We start from the raw sequence: 21,928 nt of genomic DNA on the forward strand, positions 1-21,928 counted from the left end.
TACAATGAATCAAGATGGCCTCTAATTAAACCCAAGTATGATGTTGACTTTGTCTCACGTGGATTTCTTGACTTGTTAAGGTAATTCCAACATTTCATTTTGTTGGTGTATCACCTTGGTTTGGGGTATGAAAGGAGGAAACAATTTGGACACACAGCCGAACAGGCCCCCTGTTAAAAATCTACAGTACATTTGTTAAATAGGAGTCAGAGTCGTATTTCTTCAGGGATCCAGGTTATGTCCCTGTCCTGATGTCAGTATCTGCAGGACACAAATATCACCATAACATTTTCTCTGAGGTAGCATTTAGTGAGATGGCAGACTCAATGTCAGACCTGACTCTCTGCCTTTCTGAAAGTGCAGAACAGAGCATAATTGTGAGCAAAAATGTTTAAAAATGCTATTTTAATTAAACAGAATGATTTAATATAGTACATTTATTTATTTTTAATGACCCGTCTTTGTAATTAGTGCACATAAAACTTAACCAAGAGTCTACTCACATTATACTTAATTTGTAGTATATTAGAAGATGTTGTATGAATGTTGACTGACTGGAAAATAAAGAAGTTGTAAGAAAAGTTTTAATTATAAAAATATAGGCGCATAATATTTCTGACACACATTCCACTTTCATCTATGCAAACAACTGTCCCACTAAACAAATGATAAGAGGTTTTTTCACTATTTAAATACAGATTAGACCTACTTTCACTCTCTTTGTGAATATGAGGTTTCAGAAGTTAAACACCCCCTGTTCACCTGAGATATATATCTACTTGTGGCCTCTTTTTCTTCACTGTTCCATCATGAACAGATAATGCACAAACACTGATTATCATGTTTATGATAGGTTTAACATAACATATAAGAGTAAATCAGTGCTACATAGATTTCAGATTCCAAAAGCTGAACTATGTAAAGGCAACAGGCTCAGAAAGGGATGTAACTGTGTTTTTACAGCAACTCTCCTTTATGAAACTACATCAAAAAGTAATAAGTATCTTATCATCTCTCATCTCTGTTGTCTGTCCTGCACTTATTTTACAGATTGTGGTCAGAGATTGAGCCAGAAAAGTTCATCTACCTTACCATACTTAGTTGTGTCTTGTCACAGGAAGCCAAGTGCGCCTTTTCTAGTAAGACGCTGTGGGGACATGGTAAAATGCGTTTTAGCACCCTTGCACCAAAACCCACAAGGGTTTCACTAACCCCTTGCGTCATTGTGCCCTGTTTTTATTCAGCGAGTCAGCACTTGCATGCTTCTCTGACACTCACCCGCTGTCTGCCACTAACCTACAGAGGGTGCCTAAAACAGGATGTACATATTTAGTGATGTGGGTAGCAGTTAACAGGCTGCTTTTGATGTTTTTTAATTAGAAGCATTTGAAACAAAAGCGCATCAGTGTTTGTTCAAGGATCTCTTGTCTTTTTCAAAGCCTACATCTTTTCCACCCGCGGTTATTGTTTATGCAACATCCGCTGCAGTCCCCTCACTTAAGTCTCCTTATTCTCATATTGCAGTAAAAGAAAACCCCTCCTCCCACCCACACACAGGTGCTCGACTGGCTGTCAGATGTGCAGACAGGCAGCAGAGACAGGATGAGTCTGAGAAGAAGACCACCTCTCACATAATACGATGGAAATGTCGCTGAAACAATCAACTCTGGTGTTACTCACAGGTAAGACTCTGCACTTGATTTTCAACAGATCAAAACAGACTGTTACACTGAACACAAAGACATGACGATGTTAAATAGAATAATGAATGAACAGACAAACAGAAAGGAGAATAAACATGTAGAGAGGGCAGGTGTAGATTTAAACACAAGTTTGTAGTTATTGTTAACATACTGAGAAATGAATGAAATGTCTATCTATCTATCTATCTATCTATCTATCTATCTATCTATCTATCTATCTATCTATCTATCTATCTATCTATCTATCTATCTATCTATCTATCTATCTATCTATCTATCTATCAACAGTGGCAGTAGCAGTCATGGTGATATCAGCTCAAGTTACCATCAGTCTGGATGAAGAGCAGGAAATAAAGGAAGTTCCTTTTGGTTCCAATCTGACTTTGTTCTGCAATTTGAGAGTTGAAGAACAAGGGAGATTTTGGGTGTTCTTGTGTTTTAACCGCTCTGAACCCAGATTCAATAATGTCACAGAGGAACTCGCCTCCAAGGTCCTTAACAAATCCACAAATACCTCCACTGGGGCATCCATCAAAACAAAGCAGGAAGACACTGAGGAGACTTTGCTGAAATACTTTTTACCAAATGTTACACACAATAACAGCGGATGGTACTTTTGCATGATCCAAAAAGTGATTCCAAATTTAGGAGAGAAAATCGCAAGAAACGCAGTAGAAGTGGTTATTGGTAAGTATTACTTGTATCTGATCAAGCTTGTTATCGTGAAATATTATGGATTCATAATACTGTCAATTGTCTACCTTGCTATGATGACAGGAATGCAACTTAAAGTCACTTTTTTCCTCCATAACAGTGATGAACGAAATGGAACATACAACATACAAGTCACAAGGTGTGTGCGTGTGTGTGTGTGTGTGTGTGTGTGTGTGTGTGCACGTGCGTGTGTGTGTGTGTGTATGGATGCAATTCTCATGAACTATGACTCACCATACAGAACATTTTTAGGATTCAGCACAGTCTGAGCAGTCGTCTGAAACTTCTGAAACTCTGAAAGTGTTGATTTTCTGGTGAATGTTGCTCAAAAGTGTAATTTGTCCATTTATAGATGTCACAAGACGTCAGGTGGGAAACGTCCAAACTATTTTAAATTATTCCAATTTACTCCTGTGAGGTGTAAACCTCTGCCCGAAATTGTGATAATGACTTGTTTAACAAATCTATTTTATTAACCTGCATCCTACTAACATATTTAACATTTAACAAAGATTACCGACTGGGGTCTCTGGGGACTCCAAGAATAAACTACTGTAAGAAACAAAATGTTAACTTATTTCTTCTCAAAACATTATTATGTAATTAATGTCATCTGATAAAAAAACAAAACTGATTTTATTCTTTTACGAAAGTTACAGTTAATTTCCATATTCTGTAAAATGAAAATATATATCTTTCTTTAATACAAACTGCAGCTTTTATTCCAAATACAATCTTTCCACAGAACCCTCAAAATGACTGACAGAGTGCCGCTATCCCCTGATAGTGTGTGATACTTTAAATTAGGACCCATGATAAACATGAACTCAATAAATAGTTCCATCTATTAAAACTGCATAGGTGTAATTGGGTGCTTTTGACTGGGGTCCCTCAGGACCCCAATACAGTACATTTATATCTTTAAAAAGCACTAATTGAAACAGAAAACAATTATATGAAGTCATTAGGAACAAATTGATTGACAAAGTCATGAAAAATTGCAATGATAGAATAAAACACCTGAGAAATATGACAAAAAGTGAACCTCTGGGGTCTGCAGGTACCCTAGTCGGTAGGATTAAGGTTCAGGATTATGGTGTGCACACATTGGTCTACTTGTACACACACTGATAAATTGATTTAATGTGGTCACATTTCATTTTTCTCTTACAGTCACTGTGTCTCCCATCGAATCGATTGACAAATGGTGGATGTGGATTGTGTTGGGAGTATCAATTGTCGTCCTGATAGTCCTCCTCATCATATGTGTCTTAATGACAAGAAGACTACGTGGAAGAAGAGGTACTAGTTTTCTCTTTCAGTGTCAAGCTTTAGATAATCATCTAGACCGCTTAATGACAGTTCAGCAAGGAACATCAGTAGATTGTAGATAAGATCTGTATCTATATTGTAGGCGAGAGAAGCTGCAAAACTGACAAAGGCAGCTCTGAGAAAAAGAGGACAAGAAAAAAAGGCAAATAGGTTCACAGAATACATCCCATTGGGTTTAGATATGCACTGAATGAATATCGCAGACAGGGACAGACAGATTTTTTAAGCGTCTTTATGTCTGAGTGGGAGAACAAAAGACACAGGAAGCAGCGCTCATGATTACAGGTAGTTTTATCTGCCTAAATCGGGGGCCGGTGAATATGCGGTGGTTGTTGTGGTTTAACAACACAGCGTGAGACAATCTAAAGTGTAGATGTAGGACAAATAAGACTTTCAGTCTTCTCCTTTGTGGTTTAAGTAAAGATGCACAGAGACTGTCATTTGTAGAACACGTCAAGGACCACCTTCTGCTTGCAGAGCTCGCTGTCCCAACACTGACAAACTCAACCATACTGCACCACTCAGCACTGTAATACACGTACAATATACATGCATATATAGGTGAGGGCAGCTGTTACTTTCTTCCTCACGGGTGCACCCAACATTTCTAAAACTAAAAGAGTGTCAAATCAAGACACTCTCGGTTTCTTTTGCACAAATCTCAGATGGAAATCCTCATTATCATAATTTTGTGCTAAATTTTCACATCTTTCACTGATTTTGTCACAACAGTATGTACTTTTTGTGTTGCTTTCACACATAATTCACATGCAAAATATTTCAGCCACCCATAACCATCCAAACATAAATGTTTCATAATTTCAGTGATATATTATTGTCTTAATGCCTCAAATAATTATCAACATGTGACTCTTGAAATTCAGTTACTGCATAGTAACATGCTCTTCTTATTGAAATGTTAGCACAACCTATCAAATGTTGTCATATTTAGCGTACAGGTGCAACTCATCAGCTATCATTTCTCAACCATGATTACACCACATAATTATGTATGTATGTACCACATTTTATGTGGTTACAGCAGTTAAATTAAAGCATAGAGACATAAGTTTGTTGTAAGTACGCAGTGGTTTGGTCACAGGAAGGGGAGATCACAGAGGACGGAGCAGAAGCAGAAGAAGTACAAACTCTATATGGCTGACATTATATGTGTATTATAAGAGCAAATATCAGATTTACAGGATAAACAGTAGTTTTCTAATTTGTATAAATTTGTTTAATTGAGTTATTTGTTTTGCATTTTACATTGCTATTGTACGATCATACAATACACTATTACTGCCAGTACATACTGTGAATAGGGGACTTACAGGAAAGCCACACGCTGACAGTGAGAAACTGGTGTTTGTATGACACGAGCTTTGATGGCTACTTTTCCGTCGGCTCTATTTAACTTCATTATAGGATTGGAGTTTGTAATGAAATACAGAAACAGAATTACTTCAGACAGTTCCTGAGACTTCTGACTGTCTCGACTATAAAGAGAAATTTCCCTAGTTGATGAATTTATTTACTTTTGGAACAGGAGTTAAATTTTTTGAGTGAGTGGCAGCTGTTTGTAGGACAAATGAAGTGTGTGCTGCACAGTATGATTTGACGTGATGGTCACACTTAATGTTTTAGGAGTTTGAGAACAGTGTTATGTGCTTAAGCAACTGAGGAAAAACTGCAATATAGAGAGCAAATGGAGGGCTTCCAATATGATTGTAGTCAGACCAGAAACTTGAGTCATCATTCATTATTGTTTGACAGGCACAGACCAACCCTACAAATACCTGATAATTTTATCAGTTACTTGATAACACACCCAGTAACAAATCAGGCCACTCAAACATATGTGTATATATTTCCTCATAGACTTTTTACCGCAAAGGAAGCTTTGTCATCCTTAACTAACAGCATTTATTGAGTTAATAAATAGCATTTGTGAATTATTTATACTTTATAAAGAAATATTATATCTTCTCTGCCAATAAATAGTTTGTCCACATATCAGATCAACATTGCAGCTATAAGGCATATATACCAAATATAACTTTGTAATTTCTGTTTTATTTTTTATGCTCATGAGGGCAAAGTGCAACTATTTGTATTCTTCAGTATTTCAACCACTGGATGTAGCAGATAATCAATTCTAAGGTAATTGCATGACTGTTCCTAATTGTAAATAGGAAAAAAATTAGCAGGAAAATATTTCATTCAAGTTTTTATAAAATCTGATATTTTTACTAAAAGGTTTTTGCAGAAAGTAAATTCTGATTGCAAAATAGGCTATATTATGTTAATATTATACAATTGCCCTCTTATTTACACTATTATTGTCCACATCTGGATGAATAACTTACAACTTAAAAACAGAACCTGCAGGTGTTGGTAACATACTGATTGATAAATTAACTCCGGGAAGGGTCTGCGTGTTAACTACAGAAATTAATACTGTATTCGTCCTGTGTTTACTTTCTAATACAGCTTCAGAGTGTCCTGTCTATGCAAACATGCGTCCTACACCTTCCCCCAGGCCAGGGATGCCGGCGGCTAACCTGAAGACGGTTTCTTCTTCTCCAAACCTCCGGACCCCGAGTCCCAGCGGGAGATACGAGGAAAGCAAGCGGAAACGCAAACAGTGAAGAGGATGGACATCACACATATCAGCTCCTCATATTTATTCGTAGATGCTGTTAATGCAGTGAAATATAGCCAATATATGTATTTTTTTTTACTTTTCAGGCATGTTCAGTAAAATAGCTATAGTGAGCCGCTAGATGGCAGGCGATGGGTGCTGTAAATTGGTAAAATTTAAACCGTTTCATGTTTTGCCTTTTTAAAAATATGTTTCAACAGCTTTTCATATTTCATTATTTTGCTAATATACCGTCTGTGTAGAAAATAAGTGGTAAATTGTTATTTAGTGACATGGATTGTAGTGATGGGACTGAATGGATGTTTTTTTATCAACAGTGTACAGTTTGTATTAAATGTTCAGATGCTGAAAATGCGGTTTTTACTGTGTAACTTGTAATATATTGAATTTTACATTTGTATTAAGCATATACACATCAAACACATTCAAGATAAAATAAATTAATAAGAACAAAGCAGTCGAGGAAATTGATATGATTTTGCGGTCACAGCTGCTTGGATGAGGAGCGAGTGGCCTTTGAACAGAGGTACAATCAAAAGTCACATGATCAGGCAGTGCTGAGAGCTGCTGGATAATCGCTCCCTGCAGGAGTAGATGAGGAGTGAGGCGTTACAGGTGGAGCAGAGAGCGCAGAGCCGGATCCCTGACAAGACAAACAGCAGCAGTCTGAACGGTTTCTGGATGTAGACCCTGACAACTCCCGGTGAGTCTAACGTGGATATAAGCTGCTGTTGTGACTTGTTGACTTGTTTGTGTGCGGGGTTTGTTTGTCCCACAGTGCTTGTTTTTGCGCGGAGCACTGCGCTGGTTGTGGGAATTGAATTTTGCAACCTGAGGAGTTGAGAAGTGCACAGACAGCGCACAGTAAATTCTCTGTCTTATCTAAGATTATAGGATATCCTAATCTAATAATAGCAGCCGAGAGCTAGACTAAGCAGTAGTAGGATATGCGTTTAGGTGGGTGCTGCACAACCACTTAACACCGCAGATACTGTCAGTGCTGACAGTCAGGAGAAATCCTCTGAAGGCTCTCTGCTACAGGATAAGCAGTGAAGATGTGGTTCAATCCTGTGGGAAAACATGTTTGTACCACAAGCCAAACTACAACCAGTCAATGTACAAATATACCTTTTTATACACTTAAAGACAACTATGATCAACTATTGAATTTGCAGACTTTAAAAGGTGCAAAGCAGCTTGTGACAATGTAGAATGTGTTTATAGCTTTTAATTTAGTGTCCAGTTTGGGAAACATGTATATTTTCACTGCATAATCATGACTTAAACAACTAAAATCTATGAATACATCAATAATTCACCACTAGAAAGTCTCATTTGCTTGTGTTTGCATTTTGTGTACAGTATGACTGAATTAAGATGAGTGTTCAAGGAAGGGTTGACCTGATACTTAAGCGCCTGCATTTTATGGATGGTGAGAATTAAAGCACATGACGTGTCTGGCAGAGCGAGCCGGAGGATATACTAAGTGCTGTCAGTGCACTCACCCGGTGGATTGCCCAATTTTAGCCGTCACACTGCCGCAGCTCAGTGGGGTCACGGGGTGTCGAGACATGGCTGCACACAGCAACACCACGAATATGCCGGTAGTCTGCGGTTTGAACTGACAATGGTGCACATTTCCTTTATGTTTTTCTTGTTTGTTTTTACATACGCACACACACACACGACCACATGATAGATGACAGGTCGTGATCAGATGGACTCAGACTGACAGAAATGTGGCTTTTAGAAATTTGCTAACACAGTCTTTACAACCACAGCAGTTGTCTATCGCTATCACATGATAAACATGATGAGTCTGTGCATTCACAGGTTATGTAGCACAGGACCTGTCCCAGTAAACAGTCAGTTCTTAATATTTCTCCATTCATGATATTTCAAATGATTATATTAGTGTTTCAACGAGGGCCTGACTGATACTGGATTTTTGCTGATGCTGATAGCGATATTAGGGACTAAAAGAATTCTGATATTGATATATTGGCCAATAATCTTTTATATACAGAATATATACATAAACACACATTTTGTTGCAATGATCCCTCTAATTCGGTTATCAAACACTTGTGACAGCACAATGTTTTACAATTTAACAATAAACTTTATTGTATAAAATGGCATCAGTGCACTGAAACAGTAAACTTCACTGGGAATTTAATAATTATAAATTACTATAAATAAAACAAACAAAAAACCCCACATGTACATATATATTAAACCTGAATTAAGAAAAAGTATAAAATATACATAAAATGCTGCCTAAATAATTTTAAAAAAATAAAAAAATATTGGTGCATATCGGACAACATATACACTGATACTCATATATCTGTGATAGTAAGTTTTAAAATCACAAAAAAAGTCACTTGTATACTTTTTTTTTTTTTTTAAATTCTTGTTTTCGTGGGTGTTTCCATCTGTCAGTGAACTTGTCACACAGTAGAGGTAGACCAGGCAGCGATGTCAGGGTGTTCATATTTTCCTTTTATTCTCCGGCTCCTGCTGTGACTTGCCTGGTTGTGTATGTGTGTGTATGTGTGCGTTCAAGCGTACATTTCCACTTAACCAGATCTGCCCCATCAGTGACATGTAATTTGTCAGATGAGAGCAACTTGTTTATTGAACAGATTATTGAGTATACAGCATATGGCTTGTGTGGTTGTGGTTTTTATTTGCCTCAGCTGCTTTTGACTGCTAGTGGTCCATTAGCTTTGCTGTAATGATACATGTTGCAGCAGGCGTGAAAACAGAGCACGCAGCATGTTTTGAAGTATTGTTTTCAACTAATTACAACTCTCACGCACATCAAAACAAAAGGTGGCAAGCTACTGTCATTATAATAAAAAGAGAGGTTTGTTTTAGCCATCTGAGCTTGCAAAAATATAACCTGGTGCTGAACCGGGGTGTGTTTTCCAGCGACTATTTCACAACAGAGTCTGTGACACAAGGAGTGTCAAAGGTGAACACCCTCCCACAACCGGTTTCCTGTTTAGGCCCATGTGTTGGAATACTGTATCACAGCCAGCCTGCCTGCCAGTAAGCTGCACTGCTTACTTTTGACTGGCAGCCAGGGAGACAGGCAGGAAAACTGGTGCACTGACAAACAAGCAGACTACCAACGAACCAGTGATTCAACCAGAATCAAACCTGTAGACCAGTTAGTCAGCCTCTCAGCTTAATCAGTTACAGGGGGGAGGAGGCCTCGCCCATACAGCACAGTGCAGGCACACAAAGGAAGACGTACACTTGAGCCCTGACCCACACAGTCACAGTCCAGCTGTTTGACTGTTCACACGGCTTTTTGGATTTGGATTTGTTATGACTCAAGGTGATGACAACAGTGTGCTTGTCAGTGCACGTTCTAGACGCTGCTGTGTAGGGTTTTACTTTGTGCGCAGCACGTAGTTGTAGCAAGAAACCTTTGCAGAGTATTGTAGATATGGTGGAGGCTCCTGAACAGTCTATAAATACCCTCATGTTTCAAGTGGTTGGAGTGTCTGGAGAGACTGCTGCAGGGCTTCTTCAACATATTGTTCTAGTTCACGTGTAGCCTCTGAACCCACACTTGTTCACCTTCTACTTGGATAATAAAAGTCCACCAGCAGCCACAGTGCTTACTTCTTAAAGACTTTTGCTTGGTAGACTATCCTTATTAGAAGTACTTCCTAGATAGATGTGGGAAACACATATGGACACCTGCTTCACATTTACATCTGGACTTGCCGAGTTGTACATAAACAGTTTTTGTCACGCTCTTGTCGTTTGTTCTGGTTTTTGTAGCAGCTCATCTTCCTTGACGTTGACTTTGTGGTTGCTGTTGTATTTACCTACAACCAGCACTTCAAATGTCAAGACGACATTCAAGAGAAACATGAAGAAGAGTGTTTCAGTGCATTGTATGCAGATACTGTACTATTTTTTCATAAACAATGGAATTCATAAGTATTTCATTTCCTTAATGATATGCGTGTGATCAGGTGCTGTGTAGTCCTACAAGAGCAGAATATCAAGTAGTTCAGTGCAGCTGTGTGTTTAATGACTGTTCCTTGAGCAGGTTTTGCTGGCTGTACTGGAATCAGCGCTGATCCCCTATAAACAAAAGACATATCTCAATTTCACAGTAGTGTGTCTGGTCATAGCCTTTGCCTCAGTGGGGAGCACCCACTCTAATGGTGGATTAATATTATTTTGGAAAGTGAGGAGTAAAAGAAACAATGTTTGAGCCTGAAAGAGAGAACAATATACCACCATATCCTTATCAGTAAGAGGTTAAACACAACCCTTCATTATTGACTTACTAGTATTAATTAAGGGTTAGAGGGCCACTGTGTAATACGCCATCAAGTCTGCAGCTATGAATGTTAGTAAGACATTAAAACATGCATTTTGGCAAAGATGTTGACTAGACTTATTATATAAGGTGGGGGTTCAAACAGGCCATGGGAGGGTCCTTCCTGAATCCTGATTAATTAAAAAGTGACAAAGCAAGCAGCATAGGTGGAGGTGGATTTATGTCAACCAAAGAGACCCTTCACATCAGTGTGGGATCATTATCTGGCAACCCAAAAGTTCCTTTTATTCATGCATTATAATTAAATAAATTACTTATTAACTATTGATGAAGAAGTGGCGTCAAAGAGATTTTTTACTATTAAAATTCTCATACTATTTTTTTTATTCTTTGTCCAGTAAAATATAAATATGAAAAAATCAAAAAAAGATATTTGTCATTTCATTTACATTAAATAACTTGACAGACCAAACGTAAGGGTCACATGCTACAAAAAAATCAGTATATATGTATGATTGGTGACCAGTGACTTATGTAAAAACCTCAACTATGCATCTTCTCCCCCCTCATTCCTCATCCACACGTGCACATGTCAGTGTGTGAGTGTGACCCTGGATAAACAAAGGAAGAGAAAAGAGGGACAACTGCTGCGCACTCTTCTATTATTGTAGTCATACCTGCCTGTCTGCGCTGTTTGGAAGTATCTGTCAAACGCTGTGAAAAACAACCTGCAGTCATTCCGTTCAGCTGTAGCGCCTAACCTACAGCCCCCCACCTTACACACACACACACGCACACACACACATACGCAGCCTGAGGGGAAAAGTATGCAAGACATTGCTGCTCTGACAACAGATGAGCAGTCCTATACATGCAGCAGCTCGTTCTGTTGTGTCAAGTAACAACAAGGTGATAGCATGGCAGTTTGTTGCAACACGCACATTTGCTTGTTCAGAAGCAGCGGAGGAGTGAGCGCCTGGCTGTCTCTCGAGGAAATTTGGGATGCTGTCATTTTGGTTTCTGTCAATAGGCGACGACTCTGTGGCGTTTTTCAAAGGTTGCATCTCTGAAATCTGCTGTATTTTTTTTTCCTCTGCAAGCTAAAATCTAAATAATATTTGCAAAGCAGCCGTGTGTTGCAGCTCCTTTTGAGCAGTATGCACCAAAAAGATAAGAGTATAGTTTTTACCTTGTGAGTCCGCTCTTAAGTATGCTTTGTGTGTTATTTTGAGGGAATGTACCTTGATGAATTTTGAATGAGGCTGTGCCGCTCAGTTTGTCAAAATAGAGAGAAACTTGCCAACAGTGGTAAGTCTCAATTCAGCATGAATCCCAGGGTAGGGATGGAGTGCTAAAGCAGTGATTTATTGTGATCTGCATGCATGCCCAAACCTGAACTGATCCCCTCTGCTGCTTGAACCCCGCTGAGCCTAGAGGAAGCAGGTTCTTATCAGGGAGGAGGACAGGAAGAGACAGAGTGTCGAGGAGGAAGAGAGAGTGGGGGTTGGTGGGCAACACGGCAGAATTTCACTTGACATCAGTTTCCTTTGTTACAGCTATGACTTTTCTAACTATAAGAGGTATGAGACTTCTCTTATGTAACAGTGGTGTTATATTTGTCCCTGTTTTTCACGCTATTTTGACCAACACGCTTAAAAAAATCAGCAAGCAGTAAAGGTATGGCTCCATGGATGAAGATCATTTTACTTGTCACAAAGAGTACCACTCCAATTTGTGAAAACATTTCTAGAATATCCTCTATGCTTTATACAGTTTGAGAAAATAACCCTGTGAAAAAAACCTGTGTTATGAAATTGGGGAGAATTTGGGAGTTGAAAGACACAGGCATTTAACAGGCAGGGAGAGTATATTGAAAGATGCAGAAAGAAGGATATTAAGATGCATGATGGGAATTGTAGGATCCTCTGTTTCTGGATCTTGACCCATATCATGGACTAAAAGAGGATTTCTTGGTTCCTCAGATTAATGAAAATGTGATGCTAAATGAAGATAATGTCCATTTAAGAGACAGGATTTTCTCATGGTTGTAGTTCTCTGAGTGATCATCTCTAGCTGCTCTTTCTCTTATTCTTGCTTACTGTCATTTATACTGCTTAGATATTTTCTTTTTGATGATTATATAAGATTTTCTTTTTATAAACCAGAAAAAAGAGCAGCACTGTTGCCAAACTTTTATGTCGCTCTATATAACAATTATCCATGAATGATTAAACATGCAACTTAAGAAATGGAAAGTGATGAGGTGCAGGAAGCAAATCAGTCGCCATTATATCATCCATTTTGTCTATCTTTTAATGTAGACATAATGTCCGGTCTTATTCAGTTTTTCCATCCCATGGATCTATTTAATCATTACATTCATACATATTTTCATCTCTTTCCCAGAAGTGGGGCACCATGAAGATGATCACCTCCGGCATCCCACTCCAGTAGCCGGGCAGCATGGCTTGTGCTCCTCCTTCCAGAGAGGACACCAGTGGCTCATTAGCACTGTGCTGGAGGCTAACACCAACATAGATACTCACCACACAGGACACACACAGAATTCAAACTGGGCCGAAGCTAATGGGCTAATCTGCACCGCATAGGCCTGGTTAAACATCTGTGTGTACTTTTTTTTTGCAAGGATTTGTAAGGAAAGATGACCCGTGCCAGAGAGGCACATGTCCAACACTGTGACGTCCCCTCAGTGTAACAACAGCAACATCTGGACTGAGACCTTGGACCATGCTCTGTCTCTGATTGGGTGCTTTGGTGGTAGAGCTGGAGTGAGCAGCTCTTCCACACTTAGACAAACCTGGACTCTGAGCCATGTCTCTTCTCTCAGCCCTGAGCATTGTCTGTGGATTGATGCTCCATGTTTCGTTTAGTGCACTCAACACTCACTACTGTGTCCCACGAAAGACTGTCCCCTACCAGAGTAAGTCACAAATACTCAATCCCTCCCCACTTTAATCAGCCAGTACGTCATGACATATTCTGGTGTTTCTGGGAGATTTTGTTTTATAGATGCAGGGATATTGGGTCTTTTTTTGCTAATCAAATATAGGTACCAGAAATTGTAGCAGTTACAGAATGTATTTAAATATTTTAACCATGATATATGAGTAAGGACTGCAACTTTCGAGCTGGCTGGGACAAACTGATTAAATTTCAATTAATTTACATTTTGTTTTTGCTGGGGGAGCATTTTTTTTTCCAACTGTATGGAGTCACAGCAGTCAAACTGTGGAAGAGAAATAAAGCAAAACACAGTGTACTAACGTGTACATGATGCTGTTTATGTTTAGACGAGCTGAAGTTGTTCAGAGAAGAGGGGATCTTCAACTACTCCACTATGCTGATGAGAGATGACCTGGGTCTGCTGCTGCTGGGCGCCAGAGAGGCCATCTATGCTCTGGATATCGACAACATCTCTGTCAGAAAGGCTGCGGTAAGAACATGTGTAGAGATTCATCCAAATCTGATCAGCGATGTGTGTTTGAAGCTGTTGACTGATAAAAAGACACGTGCCCGCACAGCAAGAATCATGTGCTGCTGGTGTTATAACTCTATTGCTTGATGAAATTGCTATTAATTAGCTTAAACATGAAATATTTATTGAACATGTATGATATTTTACTGCAGTGGGAGGGCTTAATAATCAGTAAGCCACTCATGGCTGGACTCATTAAGCCTAATCATGTATATCAGCTGGTTCTTCTCAGCATGCAGAAATCAGTTTATGCCAACAATAATTAAATTTGTAATATTAGTATATATCTCTCTCTTTCATTATTTTGATAAGACTAGAGTCAAGTGTATTTCTGCCAAATATATGCTCACAAAAACACATTAAATTGCTCTCCTGTCAGAAGCCAGTTCAGCAGAGTTTTCTGTTTATCTGGTACACATTCACATGAGGAATTTGAAGGAACAATGGTTCTATGGAACTCTAGATAGTGGTCTGTTTATTTATAATTGCAGTTAAACAGGTAACAGTCACAACTGAAGAGGGATTGATGACCCAGCGAGCGGGTACTCCCTTCCAGAGAAAACTGACTGGTCTTGATGTTAGACAAACAATCAAATGTGTGTAAATGAGGGTAAACGGGCTACAGCACCACTGTTGTACTGTGGGTTGCGTCACTATCCCTGCATGCTTTGACATGACACTTTCCATCTGTTGATGCAGGTGTATTGGCGAGTTACCGAGGAGAAGCAAAGGGAGTGCACATACAAGGGAAAACATGCTGAGGTTTGTGTGATGTCTTTTAAAACAAGAGCTCGCTTACGGTAACTTGTGCTTTTAGGGCAAGAATACAGTGCTAAAGGGTGACTGTTGACTGGAAGCAGTTTACTCCCCTGTGCAATTTATCTCTACACATTTGTAAATCATTCCTGTGCAAGTGTTTTTTTTTCTTTTCTTTACACAGAATTCTCTTTGAAGTGCTTTGCTTACAGCTTTGCGCTCAATGTCCAAATAAAGGCATGAGAAGAAAATGCATGTATACAGCCTTGACCTTTTGGCCACCAGCACATTTCCAGGCAGCCTGTGCAGTATATGTTTCTGTACATGTTTGTATTTTGCGACTGAACTAACACTGCTCTGACCTTGGCATTCTCTCTGCTGGATCTTGTTGCAGGTGGAATGCCGTAACTACATTCGAACCCTACACAAAGTGAATGATACTACTATGTATGTGTGTGGCACAAATGCTTTCAGCCCCATCTGTGATTATATGGTAAGTATACAATATGGGGTTAGTTTAGAGGACTTCTGTTTATAAGTTAAGGTGGTGAATTAGTACTCTTTGTGTAATTTAAATCAGTCCATACCGTTGGTTTAGCATATTTAAAAGATAAGGCTGACTTTATTCTGTGTTTTTCGTATTGTCAACAAATCCCATGAAAAAATCTAAACTAAAATTTCATTGCTATTGCCTATTTGTTCCTATTGATGATACTTTAAAAATGGGTCACAAAGTTATAGTTTCATATTTTAAAAGGTGCAGTGACATCATAAAACAGCTGGGCACTGCAGCTTCTAGCAAACAGGAGTAAATAGTGCAGTTGTCGGACTATTTTAAGTTGCGGATCAATACACATTTGATGCTCTTGTGAGTATTTAGGGCAACAGGACGGTGATTCAAAATAAACTTCAGTGCCCATGTCCATTGTAATGAAGGAACATGTCACTCAGCACAACAGTGTGACTCAGTCATGTGTTTTTAATCGTTTTTCAATAACAGTGGAGGTCCATGGCACAGATGAATAAGCAATATCAGGCACAGAAAATTCTTGTTTATGAGATCATGTAATTATTGATTTCAGTCTTTTCACGGGAGTTGTTGACAATAAGAGAAAATATAGAAAATCACCAGACTTATCCCTGAAGCTAAGCATCAACAACTGTGTATGAATGTTGCAGTGAGTAGACCAAGGCCTTAAGCTGCAGTTCCTCTAATGGTCACTATGTGCTTGTTCTGAGAAAACCCCAGTTGTATTAAATTCAGAAAACTCCCATAAATGCATCACCATGGAGAGTTAAATGTTTCCTATTTGCTACTGCAGAACCACAAGAATCTAAAAACCTTTATTTATCTTTTGTATAAAGAATAAAATGGTGAGTAATGTAAATATGCAGGTTGTAGTTAATGGGCTAACACATGCAAGCCACTGGTACAGAACTTTGATTCCAGTCCTGAATCCCAACACTGTGTCTCAAAACAAAACTACACAGTTTTACTTTCTTTTATCTCTCTCAACAAGAGTTTCTTTCTGACTGTCCTCTCTCTTCCTGTGTTTCCGACAGACGTTTGCTAATGGACAGCTGAGGCTAGAGGGAAAGCAGGAGGAGGGAAAGGGGAAGTGTCCTTTTGATCCCTTCCAGAGATACTCCTCCCTCATGGTTGGTGAGTGTCTGAGTCAGGTTTATAGCCAAAGGAAAAGGGAACAAAGAACACAGAATACTGCTGAACGTTCAAAGTGCACCAACAGAAAAAATCATTGTATGATAAGTGTGCAGATTTCACTGGCCACAAGAACTGAGCACCAAATGTCACCCAATATCTTTACTGTCGCTACCTGCTCCCTCAACACACAGTAGCCACTAATCAGTCAGAAAACAGCCAGTTGGTTCAGTACATTAGTGGGCATATAAATGAGATATTGTTCCAGTTTCATATGAATAATTGCTTTTCAGGAATTTGTCCTCATTCATTGTTCCTGTCAAACAGGAAATGACCTGTACTCTGCTACATCCATCAACTTCTTGGGTTCTGAGCCTGTGATTCTGCGCAGTTCAAACTTGGCTCTCCGCACCGAGTTTAAGAGCTCCTGGCTCAGTGGTGAGTTAAAAAAATTGCCATTAAAAGTTTTATATAATGGCGTGCACATTTTAGGGAGAATTGACTGCACCATATCTGTTGATATTTGATTCTTCTACACTGGTCTCAAGTACTTTTTTCTTGTTTTGTGATTTCAGAGCCAAACTTTGTCTACATGGACTTTGTGGGTGAGAGTTTTCTCAGTCCTGATGGTGATGATGATAAAGTATACTTGTTCTTCAGTGAGAATGCAATGGAGTACGACTTCTACAGCAAGGTTGCAGTTTCACGAGTGGCCCGTGTCTGTAAGGTATGATGAATAAAAACTAATGAACACAGTCAAGATTCAGAGATCTTTGAATGACTCGCGTCTGGTTGTTGAGGATGAGGAGAATATGTGTAGAAATGCATAACACAGTGTCCTGTCTCTGTGTTTAGGGGGATATGGGTGGCCAGCGGACGCTACAGAGGAAATGGACGTCGTTCCTAAAAGCTCGTCTGGATTGTTCCCTCCCTGATCCCAGCCTGCCCCCCATTGTACAGGATGTCTTCCTGCTGAAGCATGAGGACTGGAGGAAGAGTGTCTTCTACGCTGTCTTCACTCCTCAGTCGTAAGTGCTTAACTTTTAACATTTTATGGATCAGGATAGATGTTGATGTGGAGCAATGTACAAAAGTATATATTCACACAAAATGATTAGCTATTGAGTTTGTTACAAACAATATTTATGTATCTGAACTGAGATTATATGAATATTGGACAAAAAAACAAAACAAAAACATACTGCACACATGTTTTAATTCAGAATATTTGACTGACTCATTAAGTTGAGTGTAATATAAGGTGTTTAAAAGTTAATATTTTTAAGTATTCTGCAGTCATAGAAATAAAAGACAATTTTGCTCGGTTTGTTTGACTAAATGTGTTTGATTTGGTGTTTCCAGGAGCTTGTCCCAGGTATCTGCAGTGTGTGCATACAGTGTGTCTGCCATTAGAGACAGCTTCAATGAGGGAAAGTTTAAGACACCTGTTGCCGTGGAGACATCCCATGTCAAGTGGGTGATGTACACAGGAGAGGTGCCAGTCCCCAGACCAGGAGCAGTGAGTGGGAAGACTTTTTTGAAGCCAGAAGTGATATTTGATATCCACATAAAAGCACAAATCTGAGAAACACACAATTCTAAAATAGCAGTTTTGTCTTTCAGTGCATCAACAATGTGGCTCGTAAAATGGGGATGAATCGTTCTCTGGACCTTCCTGACAAAACCCTCCAGTTCATCAGGGACCGTCCCCTCATGGACGAGGCTGTTCGTCCTCTGACAGGGGGCCCGCTGCTGGTCAAGAGGGGAGCCTTGCTGACTCGGATTGTAGTGGACAGCGTGCTGGCGCTGGACGGACAGAGATATGCCGTCATGTTCATTGGCACCGGTAAACTATGGGATATCAAAATAGTAGTTTTACCAAGATGAGAGTGGAGCTGATTCTAAGGTTATCAGAAAATAAGCCTCTAAGCTTAGTTTTCTGTATGAATGTTTTGGTTGATTAAACTTAAAGCCCCTGAAAACTTTGGAATCTTAAGTATCTCCCTATGACATAATATTTAAAAATTTAAACATTTCTAAAAATCTTTTGTTTATTAAGAGTTAACCACTCAAAAATTGAGCCAATCAGGTTCATCAGGACTGTGTGGGCTGTCATCACATTTTCATTGAAATGTGGCTAAATTCTGATTGGTGCACAGGAATGCGTGATATCCCCTTTTCCCAACTGAGCTCTGCCCACTTTAAACCAGTGAGAAAAGCACAGACAAAAACACAAATACAGAAACCTCTCATGTGAAATAACTAAAACTGTTTTGACTTGAACAGAAAATTGTATGTTCATGTTGGAGCCTGTTGCTCATATCAAGAATCTGACTGAGAGAGTATGTTTTGAGGGATTTTAACGGTAAGCTTTTAAAAGACACCACAAGATTGGTTTAATCAGCGCGTTTTTCATTTGCTGACTGATCAAGACACACATTTGATATGAGTAATGATAGGGTTTATCAAAGCCATGATCTTAGTTAATACATGTGTTTGTTTAATGTGTTTATTATGTGATTATAAGATCTCGGTGGCACTTGTTTGTCTCCCGATAGAAAACGGTTATGTTCAGAAGGCCGTTAACTATGGTGGAGATATGTTCATCATCGAGGAGATTCAACTGTACGAAAACCCTGAACCCATCAACATCCTGCGCCTCTCCTCCAGCAAGGTAATGCATAAGTTCAGATATAGCTGCAATATGGTTTGTTAGCTCATTTGAATGTTGGCACCAACACTAACTTTTGGTTTGTGTATTTTGATTTGCAACATAGGGCCAGCTGTTTGCGGGTTCAGAGTTTGGTGCTATCCAGATGCCAGTCAGTAACTGTAGCCGCTATGACACTTGTGTGGACTGTATCCTGGCCAGGGATCCTTACTGTGCATGGGACTTCTCCACTGAGCAGTGCTCCTCCGTCTACAGCTTATCCTCCTCCTCAAATACAGCAATACAGAGTCTGAAGGAGGGAGACGTCTCACACTGTCCTCAACCAGGTTTGTTCATTTACAGGCTCCCAGCAGTATTATTTATTAGTATGCAGTGAGGCCAACCCTGTGTTTGTGTGTGTTTTTAGATCCAGGAACAGCTGTTGACTTTATCCTGGTTCCAGAGAACAACATCCGCCTGCCTTGCCAGCTCCACTCCAACTTGGCACAGGTCGTGTGGAGGTTTTCTGACCAAACACTTCACTCCAACCACAAATACTACATCTATAGCGGGGGCCTCCTCATCCTGAATGCCTCTGAATCAGACACTGGTCTGTACACCTGTGACTCAGTAGAGCAGATAAATGGCAGGACATACAACCGGACTGCTGCGGTTTATCGTTTACAGCTCTACTCCGGCCCAACAGTGGGGGACAGCACTACTCCTGGCACTGAGGTGAAAAATTCCTCAGACTCTGTTCACACTCTGAATACAGCTGCACCGGGGGAGGGGCCAGATCCGGGCAGCGAGGACCCGCCGTCCCCAGAGAATCAAAGCGACACTAGCAGGTTAACTGGTTTAGAGGTGGCCGTGGCCCTGCTGTCGCTGATTTGTCTCTTGTTGATGGGGGTCGTATTTTGGATCTGGAGTCGAGGACATTCGGAATGCTTCAAGTTTAGGCAGAGCTCCAGCGAGAGCGCGGGGAAACGGCAGTCAGCCGAGTATATGCACATCCAGAACAGAACTTCAGAGATAAAGCTCCTGGGGCCTGAGTCTGGGAGACCTTGTAGTGCCAATAATAATCACTCTGCTGTTGACTTCAAAGGGAACGGGGAGCACCACTTCACACCCATGGCCAACATTTCAAGTCTGGACGGTCTGGGATACATAAATGATGAGTCAGAGATTTGACTCTGCTGAGGTATAGAAGGCCAACACCAGTGTACTAATTATCCTCCTATAGGTGTAGCTCCAACAAGACAGCGTACTGGAAAAGGTTTTCACATTATGCATTCTTTTGATTGGTGTCCTCTTTCTCTGCCAATTTCCAACACTGTCTATCATTTCCTCACTCTAACCAGGCAGCTGATACTCTGAAAAGACTCTACACAGGATTTCTGGTGAGATTTTCACTCTAGAAAATTGCTGAAAAGTCAATTTTTTGTATATGTATTTTTTGTATAATGATAACTTGTGAATATACTTTGTGTAATATATCGTGTACAGCAAAGACCTTTTTTTTCAACTATTTATTTGTTGCAATTAAGTTTTTTTTTCAGAAATTATAACACTTGTGATCTACTGTAAGACTTGTAAATACGGATGAGAACAACGAACAAGTAGCAAACTCTTTGACCTCTAACAACCAGGCACATTTCATTTTATTGGGATTCTACTGTTTATTTAAGACAACATTTATCAGTCAGAGCATTGTTCAGTCTTTGGCTGTGTTAATGATTAATCAATAGCCTGTATACTTTTATATCCAGGTGGCTATCTGGACTACCATGGACTACAGATATACCTCTGCATTCAAATGCCGCTCATACAGTATGTGATAAAAAAGAGTGGACTCTACCTCTTTTGTCCACAGCAAAAGCATTTCACTCCAGTAAATGTTATATCATCTCTGAGAGTGAACTAGTGTAACCAGGGTGTGTTTTGAATTCACAGCTATAATTCAGATTTAAAGCACATAGTTAAGTCTTACTATAAAAAAGATAAATTCATTGGGACGTAGAAGTGTGGGTGTACGTTTCTGTCAGTGAATCAACTTTGCATCAGAGACTCATCACAGATGAGACCGTTGGTTTTGAGTGTCAAACTTTTGGAAAATGCAGCAGCCCTTGTTCATAATAATAATAATAATAAAACTTTATTGGGAGTTTTTGACGTGTACGTATCTGTCAGTAATGATTACCTTCTCTCTCACACAGCCAACAAATTTATTTGAAAGTGATGCTGGAAGTTTACCTGAAGTGCTTGTTGCCATGATTTTTCAAACAAATGCTTCTGTGGTTTGTATGGCTTGATAACATTGACACAAAAACACACACAGACTACACACAGAACTCACACCTGTTTGGTTTTGTTAAAAAAAAAAAAAAAAAATCTGAGACTAAACCAAATTACAGGAATGTAGCCTGAATCTACTCTGTGTTTTTCACACTCTGTCATTAACAACAGTGCTCCGAGCCGCCTCATGATTCATCTCAAACAAGTAGTTATGAAAGGGTTGAAGTGGGTCTCTGCTTAATTATTCAGCGGTGCAGCATAACAAAGTTGTCATAAACAGAATCAAGGTCATATATTGGTCTTATCAAGTAATAAACCAATAAAATATTTCCAAAGCAGTTGCATAGA

General features: G+C 39.5%; 1 protein-coding gene across 2 annotated transcripts; it reads left to right on the forward strand.

Annotated features, from left to right (window-relative positions):
- The first annotated feature begins 6,969 nt into the window (after positions 1 to 6,969).
- On the forward strand, positions 6,970 to 21,463 carry si:ch211-129c21.1 (uncharacterized protein LOC563087 homolog). 2 transcript variants are annotated; one of them, XM_044361066.1, is made up of 14 exons: positions 6,970 to 7,114; positions 13,130 to 13,664; positions 14,035 to 14,177; positions 14,919 to 14,981; positions 15,370 to 15,468; positions 16,539 to 16,638; positions 16,963 to 17,073; positions 17,211 to 17,362; positions 17,491 to 17,663; positions 17,998 to 18,154; positions 18,259 to 18,481; positions 19,194 to 19,309; positions 19,413 to 19,632; positions 19,713 to 21,463. In XM_044361066.1, the coding sequence occupies exons 2-14, from the start codon at positions 13,556 to 13,558 to the stop codon at positions 20,474 to 20,476; spliced, it is 2,430 nt and encodes an 809-aa protein (XP_044217001.1). In that variant the 5' UTR covers positions 6,970 to 7,114; positions 13,130 to 13,555; the 3' UTR covers positions 20,477 to 21,463. The 2 variants fall into 2 exon arrangements, with proteins under 2 accessions (XP_044217001.1, XP_044217002.1); XM_044361067.1 differs by having other exon boundaries at positions 13,133 to 13,664.
- Positions 21,464 to 21,928: the final 465 nt, after the last annotated feature.

This window comes from Thunnus albacares, chromosome 9 (genome assembly GCF_914725855.1).
Source record: "Thunnus albacares chromosome 9, fThuAlb1.1, whole genome shotgun sequence".
Classification (NCBI taxonomy): Eukaryota; Metazoa; Chordata; class Actinopteri; order Scombriformes; family Scombridae; genus Thunnus; species Thunnus albacares.

Bases quoted from the DNA above. Each gene is read 5' to 3' on its own strand.
- si:ch211-129c21.1 (XM_044361066.1), top strand. From the start codon at position 13,556: ATGTCTCTTCTCTCAGCCCTGAGCATTGTCTGTGGATTGATGCTCCAT. The intron at 16,639-16,962 runs GTGAGTGTCTGA...CCTGTCAAACAG, and splicing joins ATACTCCTCCCTCATGGTTG to GAAATGACCTGTACTCTGCT. The intron at 18,155-18,258 runs GTGAGTGGGAAG...TTTGTCTTTCAG, and splicing joins CAGTCCCCAGACCAGGAGCA to TGCATCAACAATGTGGCTCG.